The sequence below is a fragment of the Gouania willdenowi genome, chromosome 9 (genome assembly GCF_900634775.1).
Source record: "Gouania willdenowi chromosome 9, fGouWil2.1, whole genome shotgun sequence".
NCBI classification, from domain to species: Eukaryota; Metazoa; Chordata; class Actinopteri; order Blenniiformes; family Gobiesocidae; genus Gouania; species Gouania willdenowi.
The window spans coordinates 4,280,001-4,293,719 of NC_041052.1; the positions used below are offsets into that span (position 1 = coordinate 4,280,001).

At 38.0% G+C, this 13,719-nt stretch overlaps 1 protein-coding gene across 2 annotated transcripts in view; it reads right to left on the reverse strand.

Annotated features, from left to right (window-relative positions):
- The window catches only part of sema6a (sema domain, transmembrane domain (TM), and cytoplasmic domain, (semaphorin) 6A), a 177,111-nt gene that overhangs the window by 31,421 nt on the left and 131,971 nt on the right, over positions 1–13,719 (reverse strand). For both annotated transcript variants that reach the window (XM_028456788.1, XM_028456789.1), the window contains exons 12-15: positions 12,364–12,519; positions 9,676–9,849; positions 7,015–7,155; positions 6,848–6,925 (exon numbers count right to left, since the gene is read on the reverse strand). In XM_028456788.1, coding sequence (XP_028312589.1) covers positions 6,848–6,925; positions 7,015–7,155; positions 9,676–9,849; positions 12,364–12,519 — 549 coding nt within the window. The remainder of the gene's footprint in view (positions 1–6,847; positions 6,926–7,014; positions 7,156–9,675; positions 9,850–12,363; positions 12,520–13,719) is intronic.

A 13,719-nucleotide genomic window follows, 5' to 3' on the forward strand; every position in this document is an offset into this window, starting at 1 on the left:
TTCAGTTCAAAGCAAATCCTTTTTATTTAATTTTTATTTATTTTTTCTGTTTGCTAGTGCTAGCAAAGCAAAAAAAAAAAAAAAATAGGTTTGGATTTTTAATCCTTTGAGCATTGTTTTTTTTACAATGTTAAAAGAAAATGCTAAAGGTTTTGTCCAAGATTAATATTTGTTGTCAGTAAGATAATTTATTTTTAGAAAGAACAAAGAGAGCTACATTTTACAAAATCTGTTGGCTTGTTTCTGATGGTTCGATGAAAACTAAATCAAACTGTGTTCGTCAATGCTAGCTAGAATTTAAAGTATGGAACGAGCCAACTTGTTGCTAAATTACCTGCTTTAGCGTCAAACTTCAGCTAAAACAAACCAACATATGTCAACAGAGTTTGGTATTTTGATTATTTGATTTTCCCATTCCCCAAGGACACGTTTTTATGTTTTGTGTTGTTATTTTGCTCAGTAAAACTACTTCAGTTCAAAGGAGGAGATCCTTTTATTTCATCTTCTGGTGGATTTCTTCTCACTTTTGTCAGAATTTCAGTTTTTGCACTTTGAATCGCCTCGACCAGAACCAGAGCAGTGAGGGGTAACGTTGCTCGAGGGTCATCATTCAACAAAAAGACAGTTTTGTTATTTTCTGATGCAATCGGGACCAAGACCGGCTTTTGACCTGAAAATCCAGCGCTTGCCAGAAAAGGAGATCCGTGAAACGGAGCGGGCCAACTGTCAACCAGTCATGGATGACAGCTTTTCACAGCTCCTCTCGTTCCCTGTTTTTTTTTTTTTTTTTAAAGTTTTTTTCTCCTCTGCCAGTCTACTTGTCTCTCATCATCCCAAACCCTCCACTGGTGAAAATGTCTCATTTTCCATAACAGCACTACCCAATACTTTTTTTGTAATGACAAGAGACAGAGTTTGAACAAGAAGAAGGTGAGAAGTTTACTGGCACTTGGTTTGGAAATAAAAATACATATTCACACTTAAACCGCGGAGATGATGGAAGAATATCCAACTGTAAAGATATTGGCAATGATTCCCAATATTTTTAAAACTCTACCTGTTTTTCATCCAAAAGTTAAGACTAAAAGTTTTCGTTAACTAAATGTTTTAAGTGACAATAACCAGACTATGACTAATTAAAAAAAAAACGTGTTGACAAAAACGATATAAAATGATGTTCATATTTTAGTCAACTAATAAAAACAAAATTATAATTTTGTCACATGGGATGAAATCCAATCAGGACTCATGTGATCATGTGGTCTTACGTATTGATCTGTCTGTGTGTATTTACAAACATTAATACCATCAGGTTACACAATGATAATTAAATCTATATTTTAGTTGACTATGTCTGTAACACATTCAGTCGACTAAAATCATAATTTTCTTATTTTTATTTTTTTTATTTTTGTCAGTTTACTAAAACCAAACTATAACTGAAATAATCCTGATGATTAAATTTGGACTAAAACTAAGTTGCATTTTTGTCAAAAAGCTATGACTAAAACGTAATCAAAATTTGCTGTCAAAATTAAAAAATCCAAAGTGACGTTTCTGGAGTTTTTATAAACTGAAAGTTGTGCCAATTTTGTGGCTTTCCAAGGAAACGCCAGAATACGGTGCAGTAACGTGAAATCACAGTGTCATGGTTGGAGTTCACATCCTACTGAGACTGAATATGCGCATGCGCGCACACGTGCACTACTGAAAAACTTTTGCTAAAAAAAAAATTCATTTTTGTTTTTAAAGTGAACGGACACGTGCTTTATTTGTTTATTGGATTATGTTAGGGTTTGGGTTAGAATCTCAGTACGGAGGTAAACTCAGACCGTGACAACGGGAAAAACCGTAAACAAACGAGAACAAAAATCTCTGTGTTCCTCGTCTGGCGAAGATCACAAAACATCATGTTAAGAATGAAGTCAAAACTTCCTAAATATCAGTAATGTAACTTTAAACATCACAGTCTAACGTATTATCACAAATTTAGCGTGATGACATGAGGCTTTTTATTGTAGTCATTTGTAGTGTAGCTACAAAAATAATAGTAAATTCTTCTTCCTCTGGCACAGATTTAGCCAATCAAACCCAAATCTGTCATGAAACTTTTCTGCTTCGCCGCCATCTTTGCATTATTCTACTGTACTCCCAATCCCAAGATGCAATGCCTGAAACTTTTCCGAAGTCACATGGCCATTTGTCAACAAACCCAATGTTTGAGATGGAGTCAGAAAGAATCTTGGAGCAGCAATTTTTTTAACCTTCAATATTTGTTTGTGAGTAAATTCTCCTATTTTGAAGGAGAAATACTTTTGATTTATTGATCTTTGAGGCCTACACTGTATCTTTATATTAAAAGATAGGGATCATCTCTGGCGCTTTAAACTTAACATTTACTTTTTACTTATCTGATTGACTAATCCTTCACAGTCATAGCCACGAGGTCAAAAACAGAGATCGACAGTTCAACCTGTCTAGAGTTCAATGAAGGTTCAGTGTTCCTGGAATTTTCCAAACTCTCGTCGAAACGCGAATTGTTTACATTTTCAAAATAAAAGCAAAACTAACTTTAGTTTAGGATAACATCTCAGACACAATGTGAACCTGATTATATTTACATTCAGTGGCTACACATCAGCTACAGTGTGTAGCTAAAGTGTTTAAGTACCAGCAGCGTTGCATCAATGGAAGATTATTGGAATGTGACAGTAGAGACAGTTCACCTCGGGGTGAAGATCCCACTGCAACCACATCGTGCATATTTAAATCTGATTCAAACTGTAATGTACATAACTGAAGGTGGCGTGGATCCCACTTCATATCGCCTTGCATCAGATGTGATTATTATGTGAGGCGTGGCGGCACCGAGGGGAGCGAGCAGCTAAAATTCAGGTCAGGCGTAAAAGCTTTAATTATTCATATGATTGTGTCTGTGGGGGTTTCCATTATGTACAGTCAGAGCAAAGTCAGCCGCGTTCCTTCAATATCACCAATTCATTGTGATTCATGGCTTAGAATGAAAAGAGAAGTCACACTAACCGCCTGTGGCTCATTTCAACAGATACTGCTGACTAACAATAGCTGTGTTTCCATTAGCGTTTTTCGCAAAATAAAAGCGATATTTCTGAAATTTTGACACAGTATGTGAAGTGAAGATTGTTTTGGGCTGGAGCCTCTCATCGAGACTTAAAGAAGGATGCTCTATAACACTCCACATTCCTTTGTTGTTTTCAGTAAATGTCTTGGTCTCCTATTCTGTCCACACGTACCGCGCCATGTTTTCTCGGAGTGAGAATGGTCATGTGACCAGGTACGTCACGTCCTGTGACATGTAATTGCGGGGAAAGTGTTTCCACAACACTTTTGCAATACATTTCAACATTGACACCTTCTCATGAAAGCGCAAAAACTTTTTAGTGATATTTGAGTTAAATTGAGGTGTTTCCATTCACAGTTTATTCACGCATTATCAAAGGTCATGTATTTAGGATCATGTGTGTGAATAAAAACCTGAATCAGGTGGAGTACTGAGGAGTACGAGCTGTTTTTAGGTGAAAGCGGTATGAGTTCACATGGACTGGTATACTTTTTATTAGAACCAGACCAGACGAGCTGCATTTCCATTCCCCTTGGAAATGCACCAAATCTAAATATCACAATAAACACTGGTAATGAAAATACCTGAATTACCAAAAAACAAAAAACATTTTAACACTGTCATAAGGAGGTTTTTTAGACATTTCGATGTTGAAATGTATCGCAAAAGTGCAATTAAACACTTTTTCCGCAATTACACGCCACAGGACGTGATGTACCTGGTCCCATGACCACTTCTCTCCGAGAAAACGTGGCACGGTACGTGTGGACAGAAGAGAAGACCATGACTGTGTTGGAAATGTCACACTGTACTATGCATTACAAACTCAACGAGTATATACTGTCTCCTATCTACTATAAGTATGAATAGGATGGTGACCGTTCCCTCTGAGGTATAATTCCAAGTTTCCCATGATGCATTTGGAATCTACGTCAAAAACCTGAATCACACTGAGGCTAAATATCGCTGTTGATTTTCCACCTTTGAAAGTTCTGTGTGATCATTTCATCCATAAAAATCACGTATACATATTTCATTACCACATTTTGGAGATTTTCTGAGACCCGCTATTCTTCTGCTGACAAAACTTCTGGTTAACTTCAAAATAAGAGCCCAATTTACAAAAGCGTTGAAAAATTAATGAAAAACAAGAAGAGATGCTTTTGTTTTATAAAGGGTATGTTTGATTTTTAGCTTGACGCTGGTGCCAGGACGATTTTATATTCCGCTCACAATGCATCATGGGGAGGTTGAGTAGACTAGTGTGCCCATCGTGCAACCTTAAAACCTGTCCTCATATAGTATGCATACGCAATCTTTTCATACGATCTAATGTGAATGCACTACATGCTAATTTTGACATCAGACTCAGTATGAGTCGTACGTTAGTATGACATTTACAACACGGCCCATATTAGACAGCCAACAACAAAGGAATGCAGAGTGTTATAAGGAGGGTTGGAGCGTCCATCTTTCTGCAGCGGTAATAAATTTCACGAAAGTTACGAGGCTGCAAACAACCTTTAATGGAAACGTATTCTAAGCACACTTATACTTTGCCGAAATCTTATAAATATTGCTTTTATTTTGCTAAAACCTGTAAAAACAAACACAGCTTGTGTGAAGGACTGGGAAGACTTTTACAGTTCATTCCTGTTTTGATCCATGCTCATGTCCAGCATAACAATTCTTTAGAGTAATAGCAGCAGCCAGTAGGTCCAGCCTCTGCCATCAGTGAGGAAGTGAGGTCACCTGACCTCCTAATGCCTCCACGTCGGCTTCTGCTCCCCAGTGAAATCTCAATCAGAAAAAGTCCACTGCTTTGACTTTGTGGAATAAAAGCATACGTGTGTGTGTGTACATGTGGTAGTGAGGACTGTTGGACTGCCAACCCCATCATTTCGCTAAAGAAAGGATCAAACTCATTCTTCCTCAAACATCCAAAGCAGAACGGTTCCTTTTATTATGACTTCATCTGTGAAATACTTTTTTTTTTTTTTGCCACCACAAAATTCCATATGCTGTTTGTACTGAAAACATTTTCTCCTTCTGTGTCATAACTCCAGCCACAAATTATAGTTCAGCTAACGTCAAGCTTTCCCTTGTATTGCGTACCAAACCAAACAGCACTTTCCTTCCATTCGTACATCCAATGGTTGATTGAACTGCTGGGGAGTGCGCTTAAACACCGTGAAAGATCAAAGATAGAACTGTTTAGTGTAAGCGTGACAGATAAGTAGGTGTGCAAAAAAATTAAGTAACGTTTGGGCGAAAGTTGGGCTTTGTCTTTTTTAGGAAACATCCAACACAGTGAAAAAGAAAACTATGCTTTAATGTCAAACTCTGTTTAGTTCAGGAGCCAAATATGGATCAGTTTGATCTCAAGTCTGCTGCTGATTTTCGGTGGGAAAAGGAGAAATTTCAACATTGTGCTCTGGTTTAGGCACCAGCAGACCCCCGCGACCCTGAAAAACAGGAACAATGGTCTGAAAATGGATGGATGTGCTCTAGTTTGCACTTTCACACATAAATTATATGCAAACATGTCATGCACTGACGTTATCCAAGCAATAGGTGACAGATATTGGTCCCTGCAGTAACTTCACTTGAATTTTCATTGAATTAGGCAAAACTTTACAGAATAATTTGAAGAAAACTGCAGAATTTTGGAAATACTGAGAGTTCTGATAATAATTCCTGATTAAAAATGACTGTAATCATAAGATATAAGCACAAGAAACCTGTGATCCACTGCAAATATTCTGCTAATTTATTGAATTTGGATGGTCTAAAGCAGAGATGTCAAACTGCGCCAAATACCGAGCAGTTTGATCTCAAGTGGGCCAAAGATTTTAAGTGGAAAGGAGCAATTTCAACATTCTTGTGCCCTAGTTTGCACTTCCAGGTATAAATGACATATAACGTAACACCCAAGCAATAACATATTTAAATTCTCTTTAACTTCTTGATCAATTTTTATTCAATTTGGGGACATTTTGTAGAATATTTTGAGGACAATGGCCGTATTAGGGAAAAATTGTGTGCTTTTTAACAATTTGAGATAAAAAATGACTGACCTAATGTCATATAAGCATGGATAATTTGTGTCCATGTGTATTTGGAGGGGCTGACATATCTAAACTGAATTAGTTGGTAATTCACACAATGACTGATGTTTTCGCTCTCATTTAAATTTTTTCCTCCGGGCCGAATGGGATGCTATAAAGCAGGGGTGTCAAACTAATTTTAGCTCAGGGGCTAAATACTCAAATGGGCTGCAAAAAGGGGGGTAAGAGAGAGATAATATTTTTTAACATAGTGTTCAATATCAGGTCAATTCACTTCAAAAATTCTTAATTTTGTCACCATTTTTTGTGTAATTTAGAGGAATTCTGTGGCATTGTTTTTTGAGAAATTGCAAGATTTGTGGAAAAATTACAATTTAAATAAACTATATAAGCTATAAACAAAAGAAAAATGCAAGCCCCTAAAAATATAGTGGAGTTTCATTAAATTGCTGAATTTGTCCATCTACAACTGGATTATTTGGGAAATTACACAATAATTCATGTTTTCTCTGTCATTTTTACTTTCTCCTGTGGGCCCAATTGGATGATTTAAAGGGCCAGATTTGGCCTCCAGGCCTTAAGTTTGACACGTGTTCTAAAGGGACAGATTTGAGGTTGGCATGTGTGATTTAAGTCAGCTGAACACCAGAAAGTCTTAAAGGAACACGTGTTCACTCACTTTGTGTTGCTAACCACTTGTTTGCAGGCCCCTTCCGACACCCAACCACAGTAGGGGTCTCGAGACGCGATACACGACCTGAAAGACATCACAGCCATTGTCACACGGATCTGTGTTATTGTCTCTGTAAGGGGATGAAAATAAATCAGGAAACTAATTTGACTTACTTCTTACACCTCCCGTGGCGCTCACAGCGAGATAACGGCACTTTGACGACGCAGGATGTGAAAGCGACCCACAGCGAGTGACTCTTACTGTCAATCTGCATCCCGATGATGCGCTTGTCTTCCACACCGTCTATGCTGCACCTGCGCAGGGAGGGCGAGATGATATTAGTATGGGTTTTTTGAGTATTTTGTAAAACACGATAACATTTTAAATTGAGAAGAGACAAATGAGGCTTGGAGGCAGGGGCGTAGCACCACATTTTGGGCCCTGGGTACAAACCATCTTGTCCGTCTCCTACTGTAAGTTCTCACCCGGAAACTATATTCTATATAACTAGTATTCTTGCATTATAATAAAGGCTTTCCATTTTCTTCACAATAAGCTAATGACTCCATATCCAGACATGGTTTCCTGCTGCTGTCTATCTCCCGCACGTTATCACATCCACAGTTCAGACTATCCTTTACCCCCACCCCAGTCCGACGCCCATGCTTGGAGGAAAACACTGACCATAGGAACAGGAGGTCAGGAGAACATTAGAAGATTAAGAAGGTTAAAGGAAGGCTTGCAACACACAACAGATAAACAGACAGATGGACACAGTGAGCAGTCAGCAATAATGCTACACTTAACGGTGAAATCCACTAACACACAAAGTTAAAAGCCTTCGCCCTTTGCTCCACACACTACATTCCTCCATCCCTACTAGTCCTCTTTGTCTCTGCGGCCACCACAGGAGCTCATTTTAATCCTCTTGGGGTGTGTCGAGCATGTCTGTCCCTTTTCTCCCTCCGTCCATCTCTTCATCCCGCTATCCACCTCCCAGGATTTAATCTCCATTTCCCCAGCATTAACCATCTCAATTAGGGATTAGATTCCATGTACACTGGTTAATGCACGACAATCAGGGTCTGCGCTGTGTACCACTGTGTACGTGCCAACCAAGCAGGCAAGAGATTGACTGTAAACAACCAGAGCCAAATGGCCAGCGGCCGACGAACCATTGGACGCAGCCAGAGAGACTCGGAGGAGGAGAGGAGTGAAGGAGACAGAAAAAGAAGATAGAGCGCTCTTCAACCTCGACATACGCTACATCACAGGGTGACAGCGTGTTGGGTGACAAACAGCGGTGACCTTGAAAGCCCTGCTGTCCAATCCCAACTCTCCTCTGTCTTATTAGTCTGACATGATGGACTCTCACGCACTTGATTAGAACATGTCATCTGTCCCGTTTCTCTCCTTCCTCTCAATCTGCTGCCATTTGCTCATCCATGGCTTTGTTTTGGTAAAGTTCAAATACACAACAATGGCCAAAAGGCAACGGAAATGTATTTGTTTAGTGAATTTTTTACAACTTGGATTTAAAAATGTTCCCATTGGACGCTGACTTCAGCTCTGCTGGCGGTTTGTTCCACTTTTTTACAGCATAACAAATTGATCATTGCGTTAGTTCAGGCGAGCCCAGCCCCATCAGCTGACAGTAGCTGTTAACAACAGCAGCATCCATCCCCTAATTCAGGTATTCATCCAGCTGATCATGTTCCATGCTTCGCAGAGTTAGTCTCAGCGCTGTATTTAAACCACTGCAACACGCCTACTTCTGGACCCCAGCTCCTCCTCTTCTGTCTAATTAAACAGTGTCTCCCGTTACCATCTAACATCTGTGCGTCTGTTCCAGGGGGTCCTGCTGACCGCTCTCTCTGCTTATGCCTCTCCATGTAGCCCATGGGAGAGCGGGGGGTGGCTCCCTTCACTACAGGCTTTCCAAGGAGCTGCTGGAAGGGCAGCGAGAGCCTACAACAGAACCTTATCACCAAATCCAAACTGCATGCTAAATAAAACAATTTGACTAAAATAATCCTGACTGAACTAAAAGCAGCGTCACCATGTTTGCTGTGAACTCTGGGCTCCACTATCAATATAATACACTTTATTTATAGAGCACTTTTCAAAACATGTTACAAAGTGCTTTTCAAAGTGTTTTCCAAAGGCACCTATACATTAGAAAATAAAATATATAAAGTCTTGGCCAGTGATTATAACAGTATAAGAAACAGAAAAACAACTCAGGAGGTACTTAATATCAGGGAAGGCTCACTAATAAAAGTATATTTTAAGAAGTGATTTCACTATTGTTTGCTATCCTTTGCCATTACATACCACATGGTTCCTCTTTATTTGCCCATTTTCTGGCCACTCTTTTGTCCCATTTAAGTCACTTTTCACTCTTTTCTTGCTACGTTTTTGCTACTTTTGGACCATTTTTGACCATTTGCTACCATGTCTGCCTCCACTCGCTTGTCAAAAAAAACAAAAAAACGTATCAAAACACACAGACACACACAAATGTCCACATCGATTGTATTAGCTAGAGTTCCCCAGCTGGCCCTGAAGACACACAGCCCTCCATTTGACTGTGCCTCCTTTAATAAGCCAACATTTGGAGTAGAAGGGCTGTGGTTGAGAACCGCAGGGTCCAGGTCTTTAATTTAGTAGCTGTGGTTGGGCAGAGTGTAACCTGATAGAAACTCCTTTCAATGATAGAGCAGCCATGTGGTTGGTTGGCTGGTTTGATCATATAGAACTCACTGGTGGTGATGGAGAGTGTTCTGTGGGTTGGCCGAGTCAATAAGCACAAAGAGAGAGAGAGAGTCGCGTACCGATCAGGATTGTAGACGTTCAGTTCCTCTAGAAACAGGCTGTCGTTGAGGAAACCCGTGTTCATCTTGGCTAAGAACTTTAGAATGATTCCTTTCTCAGATCCAAGGAACACAACCGTGTGGTTCTTATGAGGACCCGCCTCACTGTCGACAGCGATGCGAGTCAGACGATACCTAGAAAAGAGGTATGAAGTAAAAATGTCAATCTGTCATTTGATTACTGCGTTTTCATCTTAAAAAACAAGTGAGCTAAATTTCAAAAGAATCAGATAGTGATGAAATTTAGATGCATTTATTAAACAACACAAAAAAGTGACAATTAGAAAAAACTGTATGTAAAAATCAATTATGTTGCCTTCTGTAGAAAATATTAGATGTTCAAAAAGAGACAAAATGAGTCAAGAATGCATATCATCCACCATCTACATTAGTTCATTAAAATGGCGGTGCCCAATTCTGGATCAACCTTCCTTCTTAAAGGTGCAGTCAGACGCGACTCTGGCGACTAGATTACATTCAAAATCAATGGAAATGATGCGAGGTGAAGCGACCTTCCTTCAAGCGACACGACTCGCACGATTCCAGCGACTTGATGAAAGTTGCTCAAAGTTGAAAAATATGAACTTTTCAAGCAACTTTAAGCTACAACTCCCCCAGCCGTCACTGCCTGTAGAGTCGGAGGCTGAAGCCCTTCCTCCTGCTACAGTGAGAAGGCTGTAACATCAAAGTACATTTTGAGTGAACTGTGTAAGTTGATCATTTGAGCCGTAAGTATAAGTGGTGCTGTCTATGGTAAGTGATGTAAACAAACCTACGGCCGGAGAAGAATTGTCTGAGACTGTAGTCGCTGAAGTCGCGTTCGGTGTGAACGCACTTTAAGGTTTATTGCTGGGGTGTCAAACCAAAAACAGAGTAGTTTGATCTCAATTGGGTGGAAAAAGAGCAATATCAACATTAGCTTTACACTTCCAACTGATGCACCAACAATATCCAAGCAATAAATAACGAATATAATCAGTACTGTCTCCTCTCTTAATAATTCCATAACTTAGTGGCCAATGCTTGTGTAATTTAGGGCCGTTTTGTGGGATTGTTTAAAAAAAAAAAAAAAAAAAGCAGGAAAAACTGTATAGTTTTGTAAATACGTCAAACCCTGTTACCGTTGGTCGTTATAACAGATTCAGTTAGATTACGGAGGTCAGACCACACTAAACTAGTAACAGTTTGTGTTTAAGATACAAACAACGAGTTGTTCCTTTGTATGGCCGACCCCTAATCTTATAGCATAAAGTGACTCAGCGTTTCCAAAGGTTTGGCAAATGGTTCAACCTTAAACTTCCAAACCAACTCTCATTTGAAACTGGGATTTTTCCGTTTGACTGAAAACCAGATCCACACAAAGTTCCAGAGATTGTAGAGAGATGCCATATTTATATTTAACACTGGCTGAGGAATCTGCGTTTGTTCTGTTTGTCTCTGCTCTACAAGCGTCTAAGTGGATTATCCTTAAAGATTTAGGCATTGTTAGATTTCAAACTAACTGCATTCTATCATTTTGTGCATTTTTACAATCATAATTCTTGTTTTTGGAGTAATTTTGTGTTTTTTGAATCATTTTTGTTCTCATTTTCTGCATCCTAATATTTTGTGTATTTTTGCTCATAATGTGTGTTTTTAAAGTAATTTTGTAAATTTCTGTGGTTGTATTGTATTTTTCTAAACATTTTTGTTCTCGTGTTCGGCATTCTATCACTTTTGTGTATTTTCGCACTGATAATGTGTGTTTTTGGAGTAATTTTGTTGTCATTTTTTGTATTTTTGCTGTCATAATATATGTTTTTGGAGTAATTTTGTGTATTTTTTATGTCATTTTGTGTTTTACTTATTGTTTTTGTTTTCTGCATTCTAATTTTGTGTATTTTCACACTCATAGTGTGTGTTTTTGGAGTATTTTTGTGATAATTTTGTATTTGTGTTGTTATATTTTGTGTATTTTTAAACATTTTTGTTGTCATATTAAAGAAGCTTCCTGTCTAAGTGGATTACCCTTACACATTAAGGCATTATATTTAAATTATTTCAAACTAACTGTGCATTCTATCATTTTTTTTTTTTGCAATCATAATTCCTGTTTTGGAGTAATTTTGTGTATTTTTAATCTAATTTTGCGTATTTTTAATCCTTTTTGTTCTCGTTTTCTGAAATTTTATTAATTTGTATATTTTCGCACTCAGAGTGTGTGTTTTTGAAGTAATTTTGTTGTCATTTTGTGTATTTTTGCTGTCATTACATGTGTTTTTGGAGTAATTTTGTGTATTTTTAAACATTTTTGTTGTCATATTAAAGAAGCTTCCCGTCTAAGGGGATTATCCTTACACATTAAGGCATTATATTTAAATTATTTCTAGCTATTTAAGGGATATTTACATTTAAAGTGAATACTTTATATTTTAATTGTTCGCTCTACTTGTATCTGCACTGATGGTTGCTCAGGGGGCAGCGCTACGATGTGGTTGGCTGGCGTTTCATGAAAATGGGTCAGCGGCAGAGGGTTGTGATAGTGCACTTCTGTCTTTTAATGAGCCTGGCTCTGCAGAGCACTTCATGTAATTATTGTCCCTGGCGTAAGAGGGTCACAGTCTTCTGATGTTGGGACTTTTTTTTTTTTTTGGAGAGCGTAATACTTACCGAACCATCGTCTTGAGAAACCAGGGCCTGTTAGCGATGGAGGGCACAGCCTCGTCCATCAGCGGATGCATTTTGATGAAGTTGAGTGTGTCATCTGGAAACTCATTGGATAGCTTGTACCTCTCCATGGACGGAGAGCCCGCACAGTTGCCTGGCCTGGAAATAAAATAGAGGTAATGAGGAAGAGCCATGATGAGAGAAATATGTTTACATCAAAAATAAAAAACTGCTGCTGTAGGAGAAAATGACATTTTCAAATTAAAAGTTGAACTTTTCTGAAATGAAAAGTGAAATACACCGTTGTGGCTTAGCTTAGCACGAAAGAAAAAAATTTGTCCTAATTTTGCTGGGATCTGATGAATACATGGAGACATCCATTCTATCTGATCTTTTTACTGGGCATTGGGAGCTGCTTGTAAAAGTAAAAGTGCTTTTGATAGCATATCCTGTTTGCAGGCGTCTCACCTCTGAGACCCTGTAAAACCCCTTTATAGCAAACGGGGTCTTTGATAAGCTGCCACGGCACATAATACACACCATGCCTGAGGAATATAAGACAGCAAAGATGGACCTCAGTGTACACTGAGTCAACAGGACGTACTGTAGGTCTCTGATCAAGAGAAATATCAATAACTGTGAAGAAAACTTCTTTTAGAGTAAAAACTAGAATAAACTAAGGAAGAAAGTTTTCTAATCAAGACCTGCGTTTATACAAGACGGCGGAATAATTATCAGCTCTGATCTTTATGGGTCAAATGGTGCGGATACAAAATAAATTGTTTATTTTTGTGTTTGTAATGTCTGTGAAGTTTTGTGCATTTTTGTTGTCATATTTTTATTTTTTATTTTAATATGTTTTGTTGTTTTGTGAATTCTTTCATTTTGTGGATTTTTGATGTCATAATGTGTGTTTTTGGAGTCATAGTGTGGATTTTCTAAAATATTTTTTGTTGTCGTTTAGTACATTCTATAATTAAATTTTTGCTGTTGATTTGTGTTTATGAAACACTTTTGTGTATTTTTGTTGTATTTTGTGTATTCTATCATTATTTGTGTATTTTGCTGTTAAAGTGTGTGTTTTTGGAGTAATTTTGTGTATTTTTGTTGTATTTTTGCATAATTTTTCTGTCATAATGTGTTTTTTTGGAGAATCATGTGTATTTTAGTTTTCATTTTGCGTATTTTGCTATCGTGTGTTTTTGGAGTAATTTTGTGTATTTATGTTGATATTTTGTCCATTTTTACTGCTGTTTTGTGCATGTTTGCTGTCATAATGTGTATTTTTGGAGTCATTATGTGTATTTATGTTGATATTTTGTGTATTTTTACTGCTGTTTTGTGCATGTTTGCTGTCAT